The 27,876-nt window shown below is 39.0% G+C and overlaps 2 protein-coding genes across 4 annotated transcripts; both read right to left on the bottom strand.

The window, feature by feature from the left end:
- Positions 1 to 1,422: 1,422 nt before the first annotated feature.
- On the bottom strand, positions 1,423 to 15,656 carry LOC116042862 (beta-1,3-galactosyltransferase 2-like). Of its 2 annotated transcripts, XR_004897189.1 has the most exons (4): positions 15,220 to 15,656; positions 8,795 to 11,153; positions 1,815 to 1,822; positions 1,423 to 1,435 (listed from the first exon to the last, which is right to left on the bottom strand). XR_004897189.1 is itself a non-coding variant. In XM_031289277.2 (2 exons), the coding sequence occupies exon 2, from the start codon at positions 11,146 to 11,148 to the stop codon at positions 10,126 to 10,128; it is 1,023 nt and encodes a 340-aa protein (XP_031145137.1). In that variant the 5' UTR covers positions 11,149 to 11,153; positions 15,220 to 15,656; the 3' UTR covers positions 8,495 to 10,125. The 2 variants fall into 2 exon arrangements, 1 of the variants encoding a protein (XP_031145137.1); XM_031289277.2 differs by lacking the exons at positions 1,423 to 1,435; positions 1,815 to 1,822 and having other exon boundaries at positions 8,495 to 11,153.
- A 1,373-nt stretch (positions 15,657 to 17,029) lies between these two features.
- On the bottom strand, positions 17,030 to 26,913 carry LOC116042863 (beta-1,3-galactosyltransferase 2-like). Of its 2 annotated transcripts, none has more exons than XM_031289278.2 (2): positions 26,715 to 26,913; positions 17,030 to 18,846 (listed from the first exon to the last, which is right to left on the bottom strand). In XM_031289278.2, the coding sequence occupies exon 2, from the start codon at positions 18,839 to 18,841 to the stop codon at positions 17,843 to 17,845; it is 999 nt and encodes a 332-aa protein (XP_031145138.1). In that variant the 5' UTR covers positions 18,842 to 18,846; positions 26,715 to 26,913; the 3' UTR covers positions 17,030 to 17,842. The 2 variants fall into 2 exon arrangements, with proteins under 2 accessions (XP_031145138.1, XP_031145139.1); XM_031289279.2 differs by lacking the exon at positions 26,715 to 26,913 and adding an exon at positions 23,963 to 24,164.
- Positions 26,914 to 27,876: the final 963 nt, after the last annotated feature.

The raw sequence follows: 27,876 nt of genomic DNA, 5'->3' as shown, positions 1-27,876 counted from the left end.
GTGTGTTTCATTAAGGTGTAACATTAATAAGTTAAATGGATTGCCTGTGCCACAGCTATGCTACACTTTTATAAGGGGTGGAAAATCAATATTAATGCACACCAGTACCTCAAATACAGTATGTACCTGCTTGCCTAACCTAACTTGTTCCGCTAGTTCCAACCCTCATACAGTTTAATTCAACCCTGCGTTGATAGGAAAGTGTGTCCCCTCCTATGAAAGTCATGCCTACCGACAAACAGTATGGACATCTGCAACATTATGCTTATTTGAGAAATTATCTGTGATTTCATTTCAAAACTGAAGGAGTAGGCTTTTCATAAAAGGCTGTTAATCCACTTTAAAAACGTTGGAGTCTTCCAATACAAACTCCAAACTGTTTTAGGCAAGGCTCAGTGAATGTTATGAAAATAAGCAATTCAGAAATTTGGGGACGTTTTTACTGTTTTTCCCAATTCCCCACAGTCAGAAACTAATTTGCATGCGGGACAGACCTCTTTTTAATGTATTTGGTGTACTTCAAATAGAATATGTAGCATACACGTTCTTTTCCTTATGAAGTTAAAATTGTTGTTAAAACAATTTTTCTTAATATTAAGACCCAAAGTGAGTCACAGTGTTCAACAAAATGCAAGGTCATTGTGCAGTCTACTGCTCCCTCAAATCATTTTACCTCTCCCCACTTTCTACAGGTCAAAGGGAACAAAGAGTTTTTCATGGGCTGAGGTAATATACGGTGAATAAAGACAGGGAGGACACAGTATGAATAAAGCTTTACATTGGTGTGCAATATATTTTTTTTCAATTTAGCAATACATGCAATGTGTGAAAGACTGGGAAGGGATGCTAGGGCTCAACAGTTCAACCAAGGCTTCTAGCATCAACGTGAACATTGATAATCAGGGCGTGAAGCGATGTAAGACCTTAAAATGGTTGAAAAAACAGAAATGGTCTCTTTAGTCTAGGCTATGTGCTTCAGGAAAGTGCGCGCAGATTCAAATAATTGAATGTTGCACAATCATTGGATGAATCATGCCGGGCAGAGACGATCTTGACCAATGATATTGTTTGACTTCATGGGGGGCTGTGCTAACGTCAAACTCATCTCGACGCAGAGACAGTGTGGATAATAATGTAACGCAGGAGTCAGGACTTCTCCACGATGATTCACATTCAGCTTTCACTTAAGGTAAAGTAATACTTTTCTTTTTATGTACATGCAGTTTCCTCACGAGATATCAACTGGACACGAGTTAAGATAACACTTGCATACGTTTCACAATTTTAAAATGTCAGCAGGGATAACGTTAGCATTTGCCGTTTATGTGCCTTATCAAAGTGTGTCTGGCGTTAGCTAACGTTACATTAAGACTGTCCTTATGTAATGTTAGCCCTGAATGTGAACCATGCACCAATCGTAATTTTAGCTAGCTAGCTAAATATATAACAGTTAACTAGACAGTTAGACAGTTTAGCAGGTCAGCTTGATTTGCTGGGTACTAGCTAATACTAGTAATTAAAGAAACGTTATAACGCTCCGTTGCTCCTAACGCTAGTAGTTAACATTACTGTTAACTAACCGGTAACCCGCCGTTTAACGTTACCACCTAGCTAGGTTATGCCTCAAGTTTACATAAGCTATCTCAGCTGACTAACTTTACGTTGGTTCTACTTTATGAACGGTGAACCACACGTTGTAACAACAAGTTACAACATGACATTAAACGGAGCGTCTGCTTTGTGGACCACAACATCTTAATTTGAACGTGATCGTTATTTTCACTCATGATTCAGTGTGTCCAACTTAACATTACCATTCTGTCTTTCCAGAGAGAAGATTTCCATTCCCGCTTTCCACATAAAAATAAATGGACAGGGAATTGAACAAACTCAGGAATAAGATATAGGCTACCTGCTCTATTTATATGTGTTTCTTCCTCCAGACAATTGCACTCAGTCTGTAATTAAATATGTATTTTAAGTTTAATTTTTGCTGTAAATCAAAATAAATAAATACCTGGTGGTCAATGCTGGCAAGCCTCCACAAATAAATCTATGTATACTACTGTTACAGTAATGTTCAAATCTCACCCTAATTCTTTAATCCTTGTTTAGGCAAGATGGAAGAAAGAATACCAAGATAAGAAGATAAAGAAAGCTAAAGTAAATAGATGTTCACCCTACAGTATCACACGTTATCATCTGTACCTTACCACATCTTTCTCACCCATGTTATGGCTTTCATTCTGTGTTCAGTTTGACAAGGATCAACAGACCAGACAGCTCTCCCACAGCCAGCCTGAGAACCTGCTTTACGGTCTGAATAGCCTGGGTGAAGTTGAAGACTCGTGCATCAGATAGCTGAGAAAAGGATAGCCCAGAGCAAGAGGGAGCCCAGCAGAGGCTAAGAAGGAGGCAGCAAAGGAGTTCACAAACACACATACAGCTAATGGAGGTACCGAATGACAGGTCCATTTCAGAAAGCAGGTTTAGTGAAAACTCTGAGTTTGTTAACCCTGAGATGAGGGTAATTCTGGGTTTTCCGTTTCAGAAAGAGAGGTAACCTAACCTCGGACTCTGTGAACCTAACCTAGTCGGGAACAGGTTTTCTTCTTTCAGTCTCCTCCCTCTGACACAGCTCTCTTTCATTTCATCATTCATAATTGCAGTCTGTATCAGGCGCATTTTAGCGCAGTTTGTTATCGGCATGAATAAAAAAACAGGGTTGGTTTATTAACCATGTTAGGCAGATTATAAAACGGTTTTTTTTCCTCAAAACATGCAATGTCCTTTTGTCGACGATCCCGGTGATGTAGAAGCTGTATTACTTTGCAGGGAGTTAAACATACGTCAGGAGATGATATTGAGGCCCCGACGCATTTTAATTTCCAGATAAATACCTATTTGAGCGGTACCGTTTTTTTCTTCCCAGTCTATCAGTTATGTAGCCTACATAACCTTTTCCGTCCTCATATCACTAACGTCACCCATCGTGGACATGCTCTACATCCCAGCACATTATTTGTGTCACATTACATTTTTTTGCAAACAACAGTTTTCTTTACAACATTGGTGATGCGGAGCATATTGGTAAAGCTACTGTAGCAAAGCACCGTCAGAAGAATGTGACTCACTCTGAAACGTTTTTTAAACGTTTGTGTAGTGTTCCCTGGACACAAACCAGTAAGAGCCATTAAAAAAGAGTTCCACAGTATTGCAGGTGAATGATGTAAACCCTTTGAAATATGAGATTATGAATTATAGTTCTGTTGATGATGGTGCTGCAGCCTCAGAATGGGATTAGTAGGCCTAGGACTTTTATAGATTATAGGTTCAATACCATTTCACCAGTAATATTATACTTATGATTAAATATGATATTAATACACTATATTGGAACTAACGCATTTACTCTAGCAGCAATTTTCTCCCACGCAAATTCTCTCTTTTAAAGCAGCCACTGTGTTGCTTTTTTAACTAAATACATGTTCAAACTCGCTGTATGTGCAGTATTTCTGCCCACCAGTTTGTTTGTGGTTGTTACCATGGTGAATCGTAGTATCATGGCTCCATTCATGCTGCCTGAAACTGAAAACTCAGAGTTTCCCATCTCAGGGTAAATCAACTCAGATATCAGGGTTACACTCAGAGTTTGTTAAACCTCCTTCCTGAAACGGGCCCCTGCATTGTTAACGGTTGCTTTACCTGGTCTGTGCTTGTAAATAAAACGAATCGGATTTGGATTTGTAACATTTTTACACCCCTTTTTGTTGATACAGCCTTACTTGAGTCTAAACACAGTGACTTGGGACTTGTTCAAGACGGTGAAGGTTAAGATTTGTGACTTGCACATGTGTGACTTAAGACCGTTACACACTGGGGGCGTGACGAATAAGGGACGCCAATATGCAAAATAATCGGCTGTGAATATTTCACATCAAAACTATTCACACTGGCAGCGATGCAAATTTGTGACAGTTTTCAATAAAAGGTTTGGATATACACGCCAGCTCATCTACAATGTCAGTAGGACAGATGCTGAAGAGAGCGAGAAAGTGACGGAAGATGTGGTGTGAGCGGACGAGAAAGAGAGAGCAGTCGAAGCAGAGGAGAGTTAACGTTTAGTGGTGAAGATATGAAGTGATTGTACAGCAGCTAGATTCTGCAGTTTGACAATAAATGCAGCAGCTCCTCAAAAGCACCAAAAGGTGTCCTGTCTGGTTTCCAGGCTGCTGAGTGGAGGGACGGGGGCTAGCTTCGGATACGTCCCAGGAAAAGCTGTAACACTAAGCTACTGTAAGCTATTTATTGAGTTTCCTCTAACTCTAATTGAGTATACAGTTAATACTCAATTGAATTCCCTCTGCAAAACAGTGTAGCATATGTCTCGGGCTTATTGTGAAAGGTAAAAACGGAAAGAATGTTTCTGGCATACGCTGCCTTTGTAAAGGTTGAAAGGAGTAATAAAGTTTGCTGACGTACAGTCTGTAGTTGGGACAGCAGCCTCCGTGTTGTTGTTTGGTGATCCTCATAAGTAAACACTACTTGTGACAAAAACAACAGTTCGAAAAAATATATTGACATGCGAAATAATCGTCCCTGGTGTGCAATGGTCTTTAATCTCACCTCTGATATTTTTGATTAAGAGCTACTCTCTGGCGAAGCCACAAACCAGAAATGTAAGACTCAAACTATGATGTCATCAGGTTACTAAGCTGCTTCATAGACAATGAATGTGAAACTAATTTTGTAGAATAAAAAAAAAACCAAATGAGGTTTATTCTATGTTAGCATTTTATTTCTGAAACAGAAACTCTACCCGTTACCTCTGAACATCCCCCTGGGTGATCTCAGTGTCATCTTTAAAATATTTCTCAATTCATTGTTTTTGGAAAAGCTCCAGACATTATATCAGATGACATCACAAATTTGAGTTTTTAGATTTTGGAGAGAGTTGTTCATGTTCACTGACATTTTTAACACACATGTATGAATTCCCAAATTGCCCATAGTTCCCCTTTTGCTATAATTCAATGTACCAGACAGTTTTTGCTCCCATAAGTTTATTCATATGTGAACTTTAAGGATAGCACTGTTTAAATAGTGCATTTCTTTGTAAAGCATGCAGTAAATGGTCATTCTATAATACTTTCTGGTTATGATACATCTTAAAATCTCATACATCTCAAATAGGGATCTTCAGTGAATGGATTGGACAATGCTGTAAAATGTCAGCAGAAAAAATTATATATTTATTGCGTGTAAAAGTAGTTGATGCAATTGCACTTTTACATAGCCCTTTTGGTTTTTGTACATTCAAAACCCCATTTACTAATGAGGAAGTTGTGAACATATATTGGTTAGTAATAGTAATTACTGTCAAATAATGTTTATGAAGTAAATCCCATGCACTTATAAGAAAAGTCTGTAGATATATTGGTGTTGCTTGTTATTACTGTCAAATGAAGTTTATATAAAATAAACATGTATGTACATATAATGGAGAGTTGCTTATTACTGTCAAATAATGTTTATATAAAGTAAACCCCCTACTTCAATGAGGAAAAGTCTGTAGATATACCAGATAGTTGCTTTTAAGTTACTATAAAACAATGTTTATATAAAGTAACCTCATATATTAATAGTAAAGGTATGTAGATATATTGGAGAGTTGCTTCTAAATTACTATAAAACTATGTTTATATAAAGTAAACTCCGTACAATAATGGTAAAAGTATATATATATATTGGATAGTTGTTTGTAATTACTATAAAGAACAGTTTATATAAAGTAAGCCCCCATACAATAATGAGGTACAGTCTGTAGATATACTGAATAGTTGCTTGTTATTACGGGCAAATAATGTTTATATAAAGTGAACACCCATACAATAATGGTAAAACTATGTGTATATATTGGATATTTGCTTATATATATAAAGTAAACCTCGTATATTAATGGTAAAGGTATGTAAATATATTGGAGAGTTGCCTTTTATAACTATAAATGAATGTTTATTTAAAGTAAACAACATACATTAATGGTAAAAGTATGTAGATATATTGGAGAGTTGCTTGTAAATACTCTCAAATATTGTTTATATAAAGTAATGACTATTATTACAATGTTTCTGGAAGGTATTATCCCATTATCTTCTCTTTTTTTGTACAGTAAAAACACAGTATTAAACAGGAATTTACCGTAAATAGATTGGATAATCATAAAATAAATGCCTAAAGGAGGGTATTTGAAAGTCATTTTACGTAATTTTTATGTGTTTTACATCCAGGAATCTGTACTTTAACAGGGAGTTCTTGTGGATGGATTGAATAATCTTGTGAATTTACCAAAGAAAACCGTATGAAAACAGCAGTTTTCATTTAAATTATGTAATTTTAAGGTATTTCTGCAATATTTCTTAGTTTTGATAAAGATTTATACAGTTGTTTAACATTCTAGAAATGTTTTATAGCAAGAATTTGTTTTAATTCTACAATAGTTAGACTGTAAAAATACAGAAAATATTTACAGGAAATTTCTGTATTTAAAAAAAGAATTTTTCTGTAAAATAATGTAAGGTTTTTTACTGTAATTTGACGGTAAGTGTTTGGCAACTTTGCTGCCAGACTTTTTACCGTTTCTTTACGATTTTTTTTTTTACAGTGCAGGGTCCTAATTACAGACATTTTTTTTGCAACTGCTTACACCTTTGTTTCACCGTTTCATTTTTTCAAAACTCTACACAGAATTCAGAAAAACTGCACACACAAAATGCAAAACGGCTAATTTCTTCTCAAAATGCCATACCCATCTCAAAATGAAGCATTAGCATCAAATGGCAAACACTGTTTTCATTATAGTACATTTTTATATACCATGTAGGCCTGGATGGAGCTTGGAGTGAGTGCATGTTAGCATCAAAATGGCGCCACAGGAGCTACGCTTGCCAGACGCTCGCTTACCCCCTTGCTTAAAACACCTAACACCACAAATGGAACGCACTATACAGCAGTGATTGGTTAGTGATCAGTTAAGCAATTAGTGTTGTGCACATGTGAGGGGTGGGTGTGTGACCTGGTGAATAAGGGTAGCATTATGATTGGTTGTGTTTGGAAAAAAGGAAAGTAAGTCACTTCCTGTTAGATTTTTGTGTCTTAGGTAGAGAACTGTGTGTAATGTCCCTGTATCTTGTTGCCAGAGATGGGGACTAGAGCTGTCAGTCTTCCTCTATAATACCATTCAAATTCCATTTGTTATTTTTTTAAATATTCAAATAATATTCAAATATTTAATGCTCATATGCAGCCTGTTATAAATATGTACTACACTACTCAGGCTTATGCATTGTCAATGCCACTATAAGCATGTGGTTGTTGTTACACGTTCTGTCCACTAGAGGGACTTCCAACATCAGTCTGGCCTTACGTCATGGCACATTGCATTTCTGGCACGCCGCTTTCTGTTTACATTATTTTCCACCACGCACACAGCGACAAACACAAATCAACAGATAACTCTGTAATTAAACATTATCTAACAAGTGTATTGAAGCTGCTCTGTTGTAAAGGCTAACGTTGCTCGGTTAGCACAATGACATCATGTTAGCACAGCCGAAAACGATATGTCATAAACTAAGTAACAATAGTGTTAGCTACGATGCTAACAGCATTAATAACTAAGCCAAACGGTGCTGTCACTACTATTTAGTGATTTAAAAGCAACCTGTTTCTTGCAGATTGTCACATTACTGAGAATACAGCTGTTAGAAGGTAATATATGAAGTCAAAGCTAATTCTGACAGCTGTAGGGCAGCTAACACAATCTTTAGCTGTCTCCATGAAGCTCCCAACTAAGCTCCTATAACTCGCAACGCAGTTAGGAAACCAGAACGAGCTAACTATTGATAACATAAGCATTTTGGCTCGGTGGATGTCAATTTTAAAGTCATGTTAAAGCTATTACCCATCCATCTTCCGATTTCCAGCCACAGCCTGTCACTCCCCCCTGTACTCGGTTACTCGGTACGTAACGTTAGCTCACAATGCCTTGCGTTTCTCACTCCCTTAACTTATTGTTCATCAGACGTGACATGAGAAGAGGGAGATTAGCTAACGTTAGCCAACCAATTTATAAAAACAAATCACATCCTGAACAATCCCAAAGTGATGCTTCTGATTGGTGGAACTCATGTCATGTGACTGGTTAAACCCTAAACCCCGCGAAAGTCCGTGAGTCTTTGCTGCTGTACTGTGTAGGCTACTGTGACGTTACTGTCTACTGTACGATCTTTAATAAAAAGAAGAAAAAAACTCCAGAAGTCTTCCAGAGTCGCGGCTAAAGCCGATTCGAAAGACCACTGTTCGCCAGCAGCAGCAGCGCTTTGTTTTCAAATAGCAGGGAATTCACGCGGAACCGTCGCAACTCTGCCGTCATTATGTTAAGCCTGCCCACCGACTCTATACACGATGTGATTGGCCTGACTGGAGTTTGGTTTTTCCAGCTCGCAAGCCAACGGAGACTTGCTAGATGACCCTGGCTGCAAATTACATTTGCTGCCGCTAGGGTGAGTCTAGATTTCTAGGCTAGCTGAATGCTAACATATAAGCAGAATGCTGTTAATTCTATTAACAAAATAGTACAGCTGGCGGAAGACATTACACAATCAAAAGTTAACTCTGTACATATTAACAGTATTTCAAACACACACTTGCTTAAACACCATTTAACATGACAGGGCTTTACGAAATAAAATCACATAGGAGCCTCAAAATAGGAGAATATGCCCGACGTGACACACGTTGTAGACGCAGTGCACATTACATGGTTGTGCTCTGTAAATGACAAATAGGTCAGTAGCCTACCTCAATATTTGGTCTGTACTGTAGCCTACTGTATGTTCATGTTACAAGGCAAAATATAGTTATTAACTTAAAAGTAAAGCATTCCTGTTTTTTTGGTCATAATCTTTTCATTATCTGTTTACACTGATTATATACCAAACAACTAATCAAAGCTGATATTACATTTTTTAAATTCCTTATAGCTATGCAGTGTTGTGAGCAGCCTGGATGGAACGCAGCAGGTGATACAACACTCATTATAACCAAGAGAGACTTGAACAAAGACTTGAGACATTTCTAAGTGTACTTCGGACGTGTTTTAAGACTCGAGAAGACGGTGCCTTTAAGTCGGTAGCTCCTAAGCTGTGGAATAGTCTCCCAATAAACTTAAGGTTGTTAGACTCTGTGGGCTCTTTAAAAAAACAGCTAAAAACCCATCTATTCAGACGGGCATTTGGGTAGCATACGTGTTAAACGTGTGTCTCCTTGTATATTTTATTTGGGGTTTTATCTTTGCTTTATTTAGGCCTATATGACTGTATTAGATTTTAAGTATTCGATTGTAAAGCACTTTGTGACTGGTGTCTGTGAAAAGTGCTATATAAATAAACTTTGCCCGCTTGCTTGCATTGCAAGAAGTGTTGAGGGACGGGCAGCTGCTGTGTTGTAAAAGGTGACGTGCGCGTACTATAACAGACTTGGTCGTGAAGAAAATGAGGCCACATTTAGCAAAAGTTATTGAAACTCAAAAGGTTCGATACATTTACATGTATAAACTCGAAGGAACCGATTCTGTGAAAAGAGTTGGTCCGCTGATGATTACTGCTGCTGATTAGAGTAAAGGGGGTTAGCTACCGAGCTAGCAACATCGTTGGCTTAGGCTCACTTAAGGTGGGCTGACCTTTTAAGGTGGACCAGCCATACAGACCTAACAACAGTACTGCTGCCACTTTGGCAGTTATTTTGAATGTAGTACACGGCATATGCATCTAATAGCTAAATTCCTATCCTAACATACTTGGGGTTTCGTTCCTGAATGCAGAATGTTTCTGTAATACCAAAAATCCTAAATGTCATCCTAAACTGAGACAAGATTTTACACTTAGGAGATTTCTGTAATGTGGCCCAAAAAGACATTTTTCTGTCCAACCAAGGAGCAAGGTGCTTTCATGTTGTCAGCAAACTCAAAATATGTATGCTCTATTGTAATTTCTGTACAATATTTGTCAGATTCAGTAAAAAATAAAATTCTTCTAAAATCAGTCTTGGGTAACCTCATGAAGTTCAACATTTAGCTTCTGGCAGTCTGCTCCTCTCCCAGTAACTCGTCATCTGTGAGATGCTTGTCGTTGTCATAGCGATCACTTTTGAAAGGCTGCAGCTGCTCAGAGGATGCTTAGGGTCGACAATAAACATAGTATTTTCAGGAGGGTTGGTAGGGGAAATGCCCAGAAGTTTTAGGCACATACCCAGGTAGGCATCTTCTATGAAGATCGGTTTAATATGAGGAGTGACTCCCAGGATCTTGGCAGGCAGGTCCAGGGACATGACGTAGGCCATGCCCAGAGGATATGGAGGGTACTCTGGCTCAGCAATCACGTTTGTTGGCATGTAGAACTTGCTCGATGGGTTTCTCAAAACCGGGCTGTTCCACCACACACAACCTGTCATGTAGTTTTGCTTGGCTGTTCTGTGATCCAGCAACAGTTTAACCAAATTTGGGACATGCAGTAACATATCAGAGTCAATCTTTATGACATAGGAAGTTTTGGCACAGTGCACAGCCAGCCACTCCAGCATCACCATTGTCTTGATGGTCAGATTGCGGTAGCTGTCCTGGAAGTTACTCTGGATCAGATCATGGTGCTGCAGGTTCTCCTGTTTGAGCTTCTCCTGCTGCTGCTCAGCATCAGCTCCGCCCGGTCGGCCCAGTATGAAGAGAGTCTCGATCGGCTGGCCCAGAACCAGTTTCTCATTTCCCCATGTCTTCCGGATGGTGTCCCGAGCTGTCACGTCACTGGGTGCAACCGGAACCATCAGGACCAGGAAAGGAGTGGTGTTCTTGCACGCCGGTGTGTCGTCCATGATAAACTTGTAGTTTCGTGGATAGGCCACATGATACGGCCCAGGATCCTCCCATTGTGGCTCTGGTGCTGATGCTGCTGATTCTGATGCTGATTCTGGTGCTGATGATGGAACCCTCTTTACCTCCAACATCCGGTCATAGTTCAGATAGATAAAGAAGAGTGACCCTGCTACCAGGATGCAGATGAAGATGCCTTTTAAGCATATCCTCCTGTTCGCCATTAAAACTACACAGAAAAGAGACACAAATTATGACATATCAGCACTTCAATCAGCACTCAACAAATATAATTCTGATAAAACAGCAACACTCAATTGAAATGTCATATTTGGCATTATCTAAATGCCAAGCTCCCTCAGGCCATAGTAACACAATCCAATAACAACATGCTTTGAAAGTTAATTACTGGAGCACCAGTGTAATGAATGACAGGGAATCTTGTCAATGTATCAGTATTTTCACTGAAATCCCATAGCAGCCTGATTTAAAACCAAATTCAAGTGTGTTATTTCTGGACTTGGTCAGCCAAATTGATGACAAAGAGGCAAAAGTTAGTGTCGGCAAAATTTTGTCTGCCTTAAACCTTCTTTGAGTCAAAGAAAGTACACATTTTGGGAATGTCATTACAGATGGCCGATTTATAAAATATTTAACGCCTCGTAGCTCAAGCGCCCCAGAGAAAAAGGTTTTACAGCTTAACACATTAGTGGTATAAGAGAGGAGAATAATTAACAAGTATGGGGATATACACTAGAAAAACACGATCAGAAGTTTGAGAACATTTCTACCTGATACCAAGTCATAAAGGAAAAAAACGTAGTAAGCTGATTCAATGGCTATCATTCTTCAATCACATTAAATTGTGATTCACATGAAATGTTGCATCAATATTAACCATGAAGTTAAAACACAAGCCCACAGTAAAATACTACACTAATATGGTACATTCATATTTTATGTCAGCAAAAATATTTGATATAGACTTTTTTGACAATGCATTTTTACTGTAACATTTGCACCATTACATCTACATGTAATGCCGCAGTTCGGAACATAAAGTATGACTTAATGATGATTTATTTCATAATAACATGCAGGCTTGTTGAACTGTCAAATGATCCCTAACAGATTAAATTAAATAACAGTCAATTATGGTACATACTTTAACTGTAATAGGCTTTTTGCACCATTAGAAGGGCATACGAACTTCAATGTTAACCAACTTCAAAGAATATTATATAGAGATATGCCTGAGTGTGCTGGGTCTAAGCCAATCACGGCAAAGCAATTGTATGACTCACCAGCAGGGCTTTAAATTAACTTTGGTAATCACCAGCCAAAATGGCTAATACATTTTTAAAGTTACCAGCCGATTAGATTTTCCACTAGACAATTTTTTTTCCAGGGAAAATAAAACAGATTATGAGTGCCGCTGAATACATTTAAGCATCATGTTTCTTTAAAAATATGTTTGGATTGATGGTTGGCAGATATACTGTAGCCTACATAAAACAAATATAAACATTTACATTTATTTTACTCTCGAAAAATATCTTTTTTTTTATTTCTAACTAACTTCAGTACTTTATTTCAGCTCCTCTGCTTTGTTTCGCACAGTTCCGTTCGATTCCAAGCCAAACACATACCAAACCGCCCAAACTTTTTGCCGAAAAACCATACCAATCTGTAAACACTGCCTTGTCGGATCCTTTCTGCAGCTGGCCGATTTTAACAGACGTTCGCTTCATTCATCACCGGCCAAATTGGCTCGTAACTTTACAATATTATACCAGCCAAAGTTATTTCTACAGGCATTTGGCGGGTTCTGTTATGATGACAATAGAGGTAGCTGCAGGCCCCTCCTTAAACACATCAGACTGAAAGGGGTTTCTGACAATCAAGTTAGGTCGGAAATCACACCAAACTGGAAAAACTAGGTTACTTCTTAGTGGGCCACGACTTGTGCAGTAGTTTTTCTTTTTCTTTTGTTTAAACTAGAAAGGGCCTCCCCCAAACTGTTGCCACAGTTAGAATCACACAATCATCTAAAATCTTTTTTTTTTTCTCTAGCATGGTAATTTCCATTAGGCTACTTGGAGCTGGGGGGTTATGGAAACACAAATCATGACAAACAGCCACGGATCAAACGTAAAGTGCAAAGACGGCATTGGTCATGTAATCTTATGGTAAAGTACGACAGGCCACAGTGTTCCTTTGGGTGTGGCAACTAAATTATGCTTGATTATTATAGGCTTGTTTGTTTTACGTTAATGTTTTGAGTATTTTTAGGATTGTACCAACGCAGAAATGATCACATTTAATACAGTTCTTAATGGCTTATTATGTGTTCATTATGCAGAGGCCAGTTTCTAAAATGTGAGGATTGTTCTGCATTGAGTACTTTTACTTTGAATACTTTCAGTAAATTTTCCTGATGATACTCTCATACTTTTAATTAAGTGACAAAATTCCAATGCAGGACTTTTACTTGTAACAGAGTTTTTTTTTACACTGTGGTATTAGTACTTTTACTTAAGTAGGCCTAAATTATCTGAATATTTTTTCCACCACTGGCTACACCATAATGAAATGTAAATAGGCCAACATCGCAGGTTATTACCTTGCCATGATGGTATAAAAATGTTTACTTGTTTGGGTGTTAAGTTCAAATAGAGTCCTGTAACAATTATTACATAATTGTGTAATTGTCCATTTTTTACATAATCGCGGTTTCTTTGTTTAACCGCAATTAATTGCTAATAGGCTATTAGCTAAGGTCTTAAGGCGTATGACTCCTAATTGTTGATTTCGTTTAGATATGCCAAATTGTAATTAGGCTATACAAGTGATTATGGTCGGACTATGTATTTTTATCATTTCAATTGTTAGTTTTTGGCACTTGACCCTATATAGGTCCATAGCAACAAAAATTACAAGGGGGATAAAGTGAGAAAAAATGTTTTATGATAATAAAGAGGCGTGGTTTCATAGGCTGTGTACCTGTGTTATTACATTATCTGGGTCACATAACAGTGATATAACCAAAAGATGTATCCTGGAATTCATTGAAAACTTTAATTTGTTAAAATATTATAATAAAAATATAAAATAAATTTTTAAATTTGACTGAAAGAGACAATTATATTGTTAATCGCAATCATTTCTGAGACTATTAATTGTACAGCAACATTTGGAATTGTTACAGCTCTATTCAAATATCAACAATCTTTCCCCAGAATCGCTGACGCCACCTTTAAGTGACATGACACCATGGTATGACCGCTGTAGGCTATTTTGATAGGCAACAAAAAAAAAAAGAACTCATTGTAGTAGCTGAGACCTGGCCTACCACTTGGGGAACACAGCACGAGCACATATGGACAAAACAAACATGCTAAATAAACATATGTTTATTTTTAAAGAAGATTTTAAATTACACTGTAACAATTTAACAACTCGCCCTTAAATCCAATGTCTTGGAACGCAATAGACAGACGGGGGCGGAATGCCCCGATACTTAAATTCAACTAAAATGTAACAGTGAACAATCAGTGTTCGACCTTCAGTCTGTTGAGATGCCTCTCCAAACTCACCATAAAACATTAAGACACGTTGAGAAAAAAGATCCGTATTTTGCCGTAATCCAATGACACGGAAAAAAAGTAATCCACAGCGATCAGTAGATCCCCAAACAGAGTCACGGTGTATCCAGCAAGGCCCATACGAGCGTCACATTCACCAGCCAGATCCAAACAGGTGAACGAGGCCTCTCCACTTCACCGTTTAAACAAAGTGGAATAAACGTATACAAGTCCAAATCTACACAAAACCCGCAATCAATTAATAAGTTGACAGCAAATGTATATACATGGCATTTAGGAAACCTTTATTACAACGTTGGCACGGTAAGATGTCCAGACTAGTGCAACAGTAATTTTCGTTTTTTTGCGTCCTGCATGTGCGTCGACAATGGTCTCAGGTGAGAGCCAGAGCCCTGAAAAAATATTTTTATTACTAAAGCAAGCAGGCCTGATATGAAATCAGATGTATTACCTACCACCATTTAGTTGTTTTGTGTTATTTAAATTAAATATTTATAAAATATCTGGTCATGCCATGAAACAATGCAATTACCCGCTTCATCCGCCAGGGGGGGCAATGCACCGCGTATGCTGCATTATAGGCCTATTCTATTATGTTTTTATATTTTAAATTGCTACGTGTTTTCCTTTACATGAATAGACATTTACGCCATAGACCGGAGTAATATTATCATAGTAGACTTAGCCTACCTTTTACTTTTCCCCGACCCTATTTCAAAGCAACTCGGATCTTCGTTGTCTTTTCTCTTCTGTATTAGCCTGGACTAAAAGCCCCGGGAGGCCAGTGACCATATTACCGCTGTAATGGTCCTCGAAGAATCCAGTGATCCAGCTCACAGTCACCACACTACACTTTTGCGACAGAACCCAGCCCACACTTCCTTGTTCCACTCCCGGACTAGCCAGGCAGCCTACATACACCTTTCCTGTTATTGTTACAACTTCCTGGCCATCTGAATGAATCAACCATCAGCGCTGAAAGAAGTAGGCGACTCAGATCTTTTACTAAAGTAAAAGCAATAACCACACATCCACTGAGGAATAAATAAAAATATATATATATATATTATCTGCTGATGTAGGCTACAAATCATATCATTTAAGTATGAAATTCAAGTTTTCAGTAACGTTCTCTACACACTACAGATTAAGTCATTTATCTCCCAATCTACAGTCAACTACCCCCCCGCCCCCCCCGTGCCCAGACATGGCATGTCTAAATCCCACTGTAAACACAACCATTCATTCACTTGCAGGGTTTCACCATGAGATGGCGCTTCCTTCCCAAGGTGTAGTGAGTTAGCTAAGCTACAGTAACCTTCCATTTATTGTAGACTACACTGACGATATCCCCCAGAAACATGTACAGTAGCAAGCTAAGTTCACTCCAAGTCAATGCTGTCTATTGTGAAGTAGTGTAGTTATTGTTCTCCAGTCTCTATTCTAGTTTGTGCCTTGCTCAAGAGCACCTGGCAGTGCCCAGGAGGTGAACTGGCATCTCTCCAGCTACCAATCCACACTTTGGTCCGTACTGGGACTTGAACCGGCGACCCTCCGGTTCCCAACCCAACTCCCTACGGACTGAGCTACTGCCACCCCAAATAGGTTATTAGGTATTTTAATATTTTATTTAATTAGGTAATTTATGTATTTATTGTAGTTAAGTCTATTTAGTTATGGAAATTTAGCCTTTAATTTTCTTTTACTGACCTCATTGTATTTGTATTTTAATTCAATTCATGCTTCTACATTTCCAATCTATTTATCTGATTAGTACTTGAAAAAGCCGTATTTTCGTGAGAAAGTCCACAGTGATTTAGTGCAACTGGTAGAGACGGTGCCCCATGTACAGTACCATATTACAGAGCACAGCTACACGGGTTTGACTCATCTGTGTAGAAGGTTCAAAATGTGTCAACCATTTTATTTTTTTTTCATTTCTGCCCCAACTCCTCTATTAGTAAGCGGGATGAGTTAAATTCCACAGTAACAATACCAAAGCTGCGTCCACAATCTCACGACAACAGAAACTCTGACTGTATCTCAGTGTGTGTCAGCCTACACTGTGTAGTAAAGTATTAACAGTCCCCCTTTTGTGTACTTATTTTGTGTAGACTGTGAAACGTTGCGGTGCCGAAAAAACACATTCACTCATATGCTAATGAATGGCTCAATGAAGAGATGATCACCTGTAACCTAGGTTTTGTGAACCCTGCCCACAGACTTTAAAGGCTGGATGATAATATATCCTACAAGCGCACCATTTTTTGTGGCTTTGCCTACATTTAGTGTCTTTTTGTAGGCTACTTTGTTTTTTCCCTTTAGTTTTATTTCATTTGATTGAGTTGATTGATGCACAGTAATACACTAGCCTACAATAACAGTGTCCTATAATTGCCTTTCTTATTGTGTTGAATTTAGATTTGAACTATTTCATTTATTCCGAATGCAACAACCAACAAAAACAAGAATAAGAATAAAACACCAAACGCATTAAAACGCTACATCCGAAAAGGACGAGGAAGATTGGTTTATTTGCTTAGAATCTTTTTTGACACAAATTTAAAGATAGTACCAAAGCTTCATAATGCTTTATCTGCCCGTCACTATATGGATAATATTATATACTGTAGAGATATACCTGAATGTACTGGGTTTAAGCCAATCATGGCAAACCAACTGTATGACTGACCACACATTCTGTTGTCACATGACAATAGAGATAGCTGCAGGCCTCCCTCCTTAAACACAAAAGACTGAAAGGGGTATCTGGCTAAGCCATACTTACTTACTTAACCCCACCCCAGTATACTGTATAGAGTTGCAAAGTGGGCGGAGAGTTTTCCATCCAGTCTGTCTTCTTATTTAAATTTTTTTCTTTGAACAATATCCTCAATGATACTTGACTTAGAAACTTGGGTCTCTGCCAGTTAACGTAACAATCATATAGCATATCATTTATGTTTACATTTCATTAACCCTGTTTCACACTGGCAACTTTTAGCTCCAGGGTCAGGAGTTTTTCAGGAGATAACCCACCAAACTCGTTTATTTTAGTTTAGAATACAGCAGATATTCTTCACTGTGTAAGAGCTGATACAGCTCAGAAAGTTCTGAAAGCCCAGCTGGCTGAGAAGCACATCTGAAAACAATAAGGCATTTGGTCAAAATCGGTTTTGTCTTTTAAACAAAAAGATCATTTCTGTCCAACCAAGGAGCAAGGTGCTTCCATGTCTGCAAACAAAATAAATATGCACAATTTTAATTTCTGTACAATATTTGTCCAATTCAGTGTTGGTAAACAAGACGAAGTTCAACATTTAGCTTCTGGCAGTCTGCTCCTCTCCCAGTAACACGTCATCTGTGAGATGCTTGTCGTTGTCACGGCGATCACTTTTGAAAGGCTGCAGCTGCTCAGAGGATGCAAGGGTTTCACAATAAACATAGTATTTTCAGGAGGGTCGGTGGGGGAAAGGCCCAGGTGTTTTAGGCACATACCCAGGTAGGCATCTTCTATGAAGATCGGTTTAATATGAGGAGCGGCTACCAGGATCTTGGCAGGCAGGTCCAGGGACATGACGTAGGCCATGCCCAGAGGATATGGAGGGTACTCTGGCTCAGCAATCACGTTTGTTGGCATGTAGAACTTGTTGAATGGGTTTCTCAAAACCGGGCTGTTCCACCACACCAAACCAGTCATGTAGTTTTGCTTGGCTGTTCTGTGATCCAGCAACAGTTTAACCAAATTCGGAACATGCAGTAACATATCAGAGTCAATCTTTATGGCATAGGAAGCCTCGGCACAGTGCACAGCCAGCCACTCCAGCATCACCATTGTCTTGATGGTCAGATTGCGGTAGCTGTCCTGGAAGTTACTCTGGATCAGATCATGGTGCTGCAGGTTCTCCTGTTTGAGCTTCTCCTGCTGCTGCTCAGCATCAGCTCCGCCCGGTCGGCCCAGTATGAAGAGAGTCTCGATCGGCTGACCCAGAACCAGTTTCTCATTTCCCCATGTCTTCCGGATGGTGTCCCGAGCTGTCACGTCACTGGGTGCAACCGGAACCATCAGGACCAGGAAAGGAGTGGTGTTCTTGCATGCCGGCGTGTCATTCATGATAAACTTGTAGTCTCGTGGATAGGCCACATGATACGGCCCAGGATCCTCCCATTGTGGCTCTGATGCGGATGGGGGTCCTGGATTAGCCCTGTTCGAGTTCAAATCCCGGTTACAGTTGAGATAGATGAAGAAGATTATCACTGCTCCCAGGATGCAGATAAAGGTGCGTTCTAAGCATCTCCTCCCCGTCTCCATTAAAACTACACAGAAAAGAGATTCATGTTAAGACATGGTACAACTTTTCTCAGCAAATATGATTCTGATAAAACAGCAACACATAATTCAACAAACCACCATATTTGAGACAACAAAAAAAAAACACAATTTAAAGCAGCCATATTATGCTCATTTTCAGGTTCATAATTGTATTTTAAGGTTGTACCAGAATAGGTTTACATGGTTTAATTTTCAAAAAACACCATATTTTTGTTGTACTGCACCGGTCTCTCTCACTGCTGCAGATCCTCTTTTCACCTGGTCTCTGTTTTAGCTACAGAGTGAGACCTCTTTTCTTCTTCTTCTGTACTATCTTTGATTGCACTGCACATGCCCAGTAGCTCAGATGTAGATCATGTCAGCTAGCTAGCTCCATAGACAGTAAAAGAAAGGCTGTTTGTCAGTTGTCAGTTACAAGGCAGGATTAGCTGGGAGACTTCTAAATGAGGACGCACATGTAAGTAGTTCTTTTGTAGATTATGGTGAACTTGTGTGTGTTGTAGCAGTGCTTTGCTATTGAGAACGAGGTAGCATGCTAGCGTTAGCATGCTAACGCTAACGCTACGAGCTAATGGTTGCGTTAGCCTGCTCGTTTCGGCTTGTGACGTCACAAGCCGTGCCGATTTTGACCAGCTCACCCAGAGACTCAAGGCAGGACACATTCAGAAACCGTATCTCACTCTAAACAGCATGGATGGATTTTTTTCAAAGTTTGTATGTATGTGGAAGCACCAGAGACACAACATAACACCCCAAATCCCAGAAAAAAGTGTTTTTTTCATAATATTGGCACTTTAATGCTTTAAAAATGCGGTTGAAAAAGCTGGAAGAAAATGGTGTCCCTTAAATATCAATGTAATGCTTATCAGTATCATGCAGCTAGTTGCAATAGGATATCTTAGATTGGATAGTGACACCAACCATATCTTGGAGCAATGGGAACACATACCGTGAGAAAACAGTCACAGATCAAAAGTAATATAAGCTTTTGATCTGGGTCAGTAGGTGCGTCTGCTTTGCTGCTTGCTCCTGCCTCTGCTTGCATATTTCTGCTGTGTCAGAAATGAAATGTCATACTGGTAAGAACAGAAAAAAAAGAGTGTCGTAAAGCTGAACGCAGGTGGCAAAAAACTAATCTCCAGGTCCATTATAACACCTATAAAAGAGAGACTTCGCATTTATAATTTGGAACTGAGGATTGCAAGGCAGTCCTTCGTCTCTGACATTATCACCAGAAACAATAATAATTCATGTTCTTTGTTTGCTACTGTCGATAGGTTAACAAACCCTCCAGTACCAGTAGCATCTGAACTTTTATCTACCAAGGCCTGCAATGAATTTGCCTCCTTGTGCCACAAAATTCAGAAAATTAGACAGTCAGTGCCTCCATATCAAGTACAGGACATGTGTTGTCACAGTGTCCAGGCAAAACAAATTCTAATATGACGCAATTTCATTCGATCAACCATAAAAACCTGGAGGACATTATACAACATCTGAAAACCTCCTCCTGTTGCCTTGATATTCTACCAATGGGCGTTTTCAAAATTTTTTGAATTGTTTGGCTTCTGATCTTCTACAGACCAGAAACATGTCTCTTCTTTCAAGTATCTTCCCACAGGCCCTGAAAACTGCAGTCATTAAGACACTCTTAAAAAAGAACAATCTAGACACGTCACTAATGAGCAACTATAGGCTGATATAAAACCTTCTATTTTTAAGTAAAATCATTGGGAAAGTGTTTTTTCAACAACTCAACCTTTTCTTGTCACTGAACAACAGTTTTGATGCCTTCCAGTCGGGTTTTCGACCACACCATAGCACTGAGACGGCTCTTGTTAAAGTCTTTAATGACATCCACTTAAACACAGATAGTGGCAAAATTTCAATTATTATTACTTGATCTCAGTGCTGCATTTGACACGGCCGACCATGACATATTACTAGACCGACTGGAAAACTGGGTTGGCCTTTCTGGCTCAGTACTAAACTGGTTTCAATCCTACTTAAAGAATAGGGATTACTTTGTATCTATAGGTAATTATGCATCTGAGCATACAAATATGACGTGCGGAGTTCCCCAAGGCTCCGTTCTGGGGCCTTTTCTGTTTAACATCTACATGCTTCCACTGGCTCAGATTATGGAAAACAACTAAATAAGTTACCACAGTTATGCGGACGACACACAAATTTACATAACCTTATCGCCAGGGAACTATAGTCCAATACAAAAACTGACTAAGTGCATTGAACAAATTAACGACTGGATGTGCCAGAACTTTCTTAAATTAAATGAATATTAAAGAAATATACTGAGGTGGTTGTTTTTGGAGCAAAAGAGGAACAATTAAAAGTCAGCGCTCAGTTTCAAACGACAATGTTAAAAACAACAGACAAAGCCAGAAATCTTGGGGTAGTCATGTACTCAGACCTGAATTTCAACAGCCACATTAAGACAATTACAAAGTCAGCCTATTATCACCTCAAAGGGGTGGTTCAGAATTTCATAAGACCTTATTTCCAAGTTAGCCAGTGTGTTATTTATCAGTGGAGACAGTTTAACACTTTTCATCCAGTCCTTCCAGTTGCAGAGTTCGCTGGTGCTAGGTTAGCGCAAGTCAACAGTATATGCTAGCCTGCCATTAAAAACAGTCTTACCCACTACACAGTACACCAAAGGCAAATAAATTATAAGGCCAGACTATCGATGTAAATGTCTGTTGATAGAATAATGTTAGAAATAAAACTACCCTTGCATCGCATTGCAATAGTTATACTTTGTTCCCTGTAGTTGGTAGCACAGGCTACAACAGCGGCAGAGTGATATTACCTAGGCAACCGAGAAAGCCGGTTCACGTGACAATCTCGCAAGTTTATTTACCTCCTGCCAGGCTAGAACACACATAACGTTACCGGTACATGAAAGCACACGGGCTAGCAATTTGCATGTAAAATGTCCGAGTTTACATGACTTTTCTGTCAGCAATTACCTAAAGTTAGCGGTTAGCCCAGCCAGGTATCTACCAAGGATGTAGCTATTCCGTTAGCTACACTATTGTCACTCTCCACAATGCATTGAACTGTAACGTTATCTCCACTAACGTTGTCAGTCTTAATCTATCAGTAGCAGCTAGGCTAACGTTATGAAAGGGGCTAGCTTTATTAGCTAGAGTAGCCTACCAAAAGTTATTACCTGTTCATCAGTAGCTGTTGGTGCATCTGGAAAGACGGATGGAACCGTGTTCGTTGTCAGTGACTTGTGGTCCTTTAGATTGCAGGGTTTTTCAAAGTCGTCTGGTCTAAAATGATCACTACAAATTCACAACTTGAGTAGAGTCTCAGCCGGTCTCTCGATGTCCAAGCCAGCAGTAAGAAGCCACAGTTGGTTCCTTTCTGGATCTCGCAATGGAAATTTATGGAAACTTTGTGGTGCCCATCTGTTTGATTTATTTTTACAATTTGTAAATGCACACTGAATCACCATGTTGCCTAGTCCTTAGTTTCCAATCCAATGCTTCAATACCAATGTACAAGGCTACTACTAGGTGTCCCGACTGGAGTGCGCTTCTCTGTTTACTTTTCGGCGCAGTACTACTAACCGGAGTAGTAAAATTCTGCCGCTGCTGAGAAACTAGTCCCTCAAAATGTAATGTGATCATTGAGATGCAAGTGTAGTTTTATTTCTAACATTATTCTATCGACATTTACATCGATAGTCTGGCGTTATAATTTATTTGCCTTTGTTGTACTGTGGAGTGGGTAAGACGGTTTTTAATGGCAGGCTAGCAGATACTGTTACTCTAGTTAACTTTTTTAATTACCTACCCTTATGGAGAATAAAATGTACCCTAATCATTTAAAAACTGTGCAATCAGCGTGCTAATATGGAGTCCGAAGCACTGCTACTTGGGCGGAGTGATTAGCGCAACACCTGAAAAGCACCGTTGTTACTCTCTGCTCCTCACCACGGGGCTTCTCAGGTGCTGCGAGCAAATCACTCCACCCAAGTAGCAGAAGTTGCAGTGCTTCGCCTTCTGAGAATATAGTTCCCAGTTTGTATACGGTTAGAAGATGGCTGTGTCTCACGTGACCTTGTTATTTGTACACGCTGTGACTATACAAATTACAACATGTAAATAGAAAAACGTTGGCGTTATTTTGTCACTTATTGGGAGCAGTAGGCTAGATGGAGGCGGTTACCTCCAGGATCTGTGCTAAACTAGGCTAGCGATGGGTGCGTCAGACAGAGTTACGACACGCACGGAGATGAGAAGGGTATGTATGGACTTATCTAACTCTGGGGGTTACGGTGAATAAGTCCCAATAAGTCGGCGTGTTCCTTTAACAATTGGTTTGATATTTTTCTCTGGCTATAATAGCATGAGAAAAAAGATGGGTACATTTTGCAATTCACCCAGAGAAAGTGGTTGGCTCCCTCAGAATGATGATCAATTATTCATCATATAGCGCTCATGTTGAAACGGTTTACAATGTGCTTCACAATTAAGGATAAAATTAATCGATTATTATCAGGGAGATGAAAACTCAACTGTAAATAAACCGGAATGAAATTCATCAGTCAGTTTCTTTTAAAAATGCGCCTTTGATTGACATTTTACAGATTGCTGTTTAGCCTGCAACAATAACACAATCAGTGACATTTACAAACATCCTAAGAACAGTGTTACCCGTCTCTAATATTCAATCTCCTTATCAGATCACCCACAGCTATCTCAGCTAAAACGGTGTAGGCCTAGAAGTCCGCGTGAGGTGCACACATTCTCAACGCACAATTTCCTTTATAAATAGGATACCAGTTTGGGGGGAAAAGGCACACGCATGATTTTTGTAAGTATACACATCATATATATACACTTAATATAGACTATAAAACTTGCTACATCCATACACAACCACAGATATGACCACCATGCGTATGGGTCTGCTTCCATGTGTATATTACTCCTGACAGAGATACACAACATTATATCAACCCATTCTTAACACAGTTTAGCTTTATAGTATATATTATACTTCAATTGCATGCTGAATCACACATGCATCGGAAGCAAAGATATGAGAAGTTGTCATTTCGCTTACTTTAAGGAAGTATTAGCTCTGTCCTGTAACTGGCTTTCCTTTTCACCTTTTTTTTACTTTCACTTTTCATACTCACCGCACTTTTCCATGCCACACACATTTGACCAATGACAGCAATAAAACAACCTGCAAGTGAATGTGACAGTAGCACAAACATAAGGGTCACCAGCTCTGAACACGGAACTTGGATTCTACATCCTGTTTTTGTCATAAAGTTATAGTTAGCTCCGACTCAGCCCTCCTACTCTACAGAGTAGATGACAGCATGTGGCTTCTTTCCTCTGACTGGTAGCTATGTGTGTGTGTGTGTGTGTGTGTGTGTGTGTGTGTGTGTGTGTGTGTGTGTGTGTGTGTGTGTGTGTGTGTGTGTGTGTGTGTGTCGTACCCCCGCTTTGCTGCTTGGGAAAGTGGCTCTGAGCATAGACAGTATATAAACTGGACCAACAGATCCCGTTGCTCTGGACGGAGACCAGTGAAGGATATTAGAAGCACTTTTCCGGTGATGGCTGAGCGTTACTGAGCAGCCTCCAACTGAGCTCGAAGACATAAATGTGAGGTGAGCAACCTGTCTGAAAGTTGTAAGTCTTTTGGTAGCTGTGCCAAGAGAAATCTCAATCATTCCCAATCTTGCAGAGACAGAGAGCGTAGGTATATGTAAGGAGATAACATAGACACAGGCTGATTATTGCCAACTAAAATGCTAGTTAACATTAGTAATTAAACTTAAACAGCTAATGTAAGTTGAAACTGTCTGCGAGCTACTCCTGTACTATACGGTAATTCCTCTACTATGCGACAGTAAGTCGCGTGGTTATGACACAATCGTTAGCCTATTTTTACAAAAACGTCTGCTACGGAGCCATAACGTGAGATACAAGGTAATGGAGCCTTTTATACATTGTCGTGTTTCTTTAGAAATAAACAATGGACAAATAGTCTATACACGCTTCAGATGCAAAGTTATTCGCTGTCAAAGTGACGCCAAAATGAATGGCAGTCAATGGAATGCTAACGGGAGGTGATGGCTTGGTAGCATCAAAATGGCGCCATAGGAGCTACGCATTCTGGGGAGAGGCTTACCCCCTTGGCTCTGAGCTGCGCTTTATCGTAGGAGGTTAACATGTTCCACGGGGCTCGGTCTGAACTTGAAAAAATGCTTTTAACTTTAGTGCACCTGACTCCCGGAACAAATTACAGCACTTCCTTAAAATCAACTCACTTGTGCATATTGGACAATTTAGAAATCTGGTTTTAAACCTCCAAACTTGTACTGCTTAACATAATTGTAGTTCTTTTGCATCCTACTTATCATAATTTATTCACCAAATTTATTTTTCAATTCAGAAAGTTTTAGTGTCTTTCTATTTTTCTTCTTATTGTTCTTGAGTCTATTTCATTGTAAATGAGGGCCGCCTCTCAGTGACCCCTCAATTATAAATAAAGGTTGAATGAATGATTGAATGAACATTTGCGTAGACAATAAGCCACACAACGGTGAGATTTATGCCTGATCAGAAGTGTTTTCAGTTTTTCAGATGGTCTGAAGGTGATAATCCATATCAGCATAGCAATACCATAATGCACAGCAGACTACAGGGCTAGTGGTTTTTCTTCTTGAAATATTTTTTTATTTATTGGTCATTAAATTATGACTTTTTTACTCAAAATATTACAACTAGCTTTGTTCTCCAAATGGCAGAGAACACTGATGGGAAAAGTTATACTTTTAAAATGTGCGGAATGTTTTAAACATTAGCAGAAATCTTGCAGAAACACATGACCAACCAGTTTGAGGTTACTTCCCAAGCAAGATAGGGGTTGGAATCACCAGAGGCCTCACGATACGATATCATCACGATACGATTGCAATTTCAAACATGTTGCAATATTCTGCGATATATTTCAATTTATTATCTTTTTTACAACTATAAATTTTTCCAAATTTCAAATAATGTCCCCAAAAGGAAACTTTGTCAACATCTGTTTTATCTAAAAAGATACATTTCTCTGTTTGCTCATCTCACTTCAATTGTATTGCTGCAAAATTGCTGCTTGGGATTATCAAGCAGACAAACTAAGCAACACATAATAGGTCGATACTGGGCGCCTATGCATCGATACAGTATTGCCAAAGAAAATATCGCGATACTATGCTGTATCAATTTTTTCTCCCCACCCCTAAAACAAGACAAAAGAGGATGAACAGATGGAAGAGTGGTCATGCCTACATGCGTGTTGACTCAGCAGATAACATTAAATGAGAAAAGGAGATCTACTGGAGAATACAGCAATGCATAATGCCTGAGAGCCTTCCTGCGTTAAATTCCATATAAGCTATTTTTTATATTTCTGTCACCAGGAGCCTGATGTTACTGTTTTCCTTTACATAAATGAATAGGCCTACATTTCCACCATAAATCGTGCCAAAATAATTCATCAGAATGCAGAAAAAAAATTGTATTGGACGCTGAACTTTTCCTGGGCGAGAAATGTGTCCAGGGCGAAACCACCATTTTAAACCACATGCTAATTTGGACAAACCGCCCCAAGACACAAGCTAACGGTTAAAAGGAGCAGAGCGGAGTCTGAGGAACAGTTGGAACTTTAATTATCCGCTTGATTAGATAAAGTTAAGGCTTTACGTGCTGCGCTATCGGACCAAATCACAGACCCGGAGGGGGGGGGGGGAGGTAACGTGCCGAAGTCATGGATGTAGTTTCGCACACATTGTGTTCCGGTTACCGTAACTTACCATTTACTTTTTCGCGTCCCTATTTCTGTTGTCTTGTCTCTTCTGTAGTTGACTAAACGTCCCGGTAGACCAGTGATCATATTCACGCTGGTGTGATCCTGGAAGAATCCAGTGATCCAGCTCACAGTCACCTGAGCCTGAACACCGCCCACATTAATCACTTGCTCCTCACTTCCGTGTTCCCCTACCTGCCGTGGCCAACTTCCTGTGCGCATCACAATTAATCAACCAGGTCTTTTTAACATAACTTTCTCTTTTTAGAGTCTAACAAATTGTGAATATTATCTTTATAATAAATAAAATATTTGTAAATATTTTTTTTTTCTTTTTTTTATGGGCTACAACTTGTTGTTGTTGTTGATGTATGGGGACATGAATACCTAAAAGTGGTGCAGGTTGTTTTTATTCCTAACATTTCCCCCTTTACTTTAGCATTTCATTTTAGCAAAAACGAGGTAGTGTGTCTCTAGTCCTTGTTAAGGGCTACTCGATTTGTCTGTGTGCCACGTGCAGTAGGTCTATGTTTTTTGATGTTTCATTTTTTTCTTTTCATGATAATCATTACTAGAGCCATATTGGTTCATGTTGAGTTCTTGTACAATGGCAGATCTATTATCTTGAATGTACATTGTATACATCTCTGCTTTCAGAATAAAACTGTTACAATTGTAAAAAAAAAATATATAAATCAGCCATTACCGGTGGAAGTAGTAGGATAGGACTACTCAGATATTTTATCTAAGTGAAAGTATCGATAACCACAGTGTAGATATACACAGAGGAATAAATAAAAAATAGGTTCTCTGCTGATGTACAAATCATAACCTTTACTATATAATTAAATGTAGGCTTATTCAGTAATATTCTCTACACACTGTTCACTGCTCTGACTAAAATAGCCCACTCTCTGTATGATAACACTGGAAATGTAGCCTATATTTGAATTAGAACTAATTGGAAGTTTACCAACTGACCACATTTGAACTACAACTTGTGCTAAATCATCGTTAAAGGCATGCAGGTTTTTAAGGGCTATATTTAATTTATGGGTGGATCATCAGAGTTGCTGCAATTAAGGGATTTGTCTGCCTTTTGGTAATGATTTCCCTGTTAATTAATTGGCTATTAACCCCATTAAATTCACCCCAAGCCTATCAAATGA

The sequence above is a fragment of the Sander lucioperca genome, chromosome 4, assembly GCF_008315115.2.
Source record: "Sander lucioperca isolate FBNREF2018 chromosome 4, SLUC_FBN_1.2, whole genome shotgun sequence".
Taxonomy (NCBI): Eukaryota; Metazoa; Chordata; class Actinopteri; order Perciformes; family Percidae; genus Sander; species Sander lucioperca.
The sequence above is the reverse complement of the archived record's forward strand: the minus strand, read 5'-3'. Positions and strand labels throughout refer to the sequence as shown.

Coding starts and splice junctions, on each gene's coding strand:
- LOC116042862 (XM_031289277.2), bottom strand. CDS start 11,148: ATGGCGAACAGGAGGATATGCTTAAAAGGCATCTTCATCTGCATCCTG.
- LOC116042863 (XM_031289278.2), bottom strand. CDS start 18,841: ATGGAGACGGGGAGGAGATGCTTAGAACGCACCTTTATCTGCATCCTG.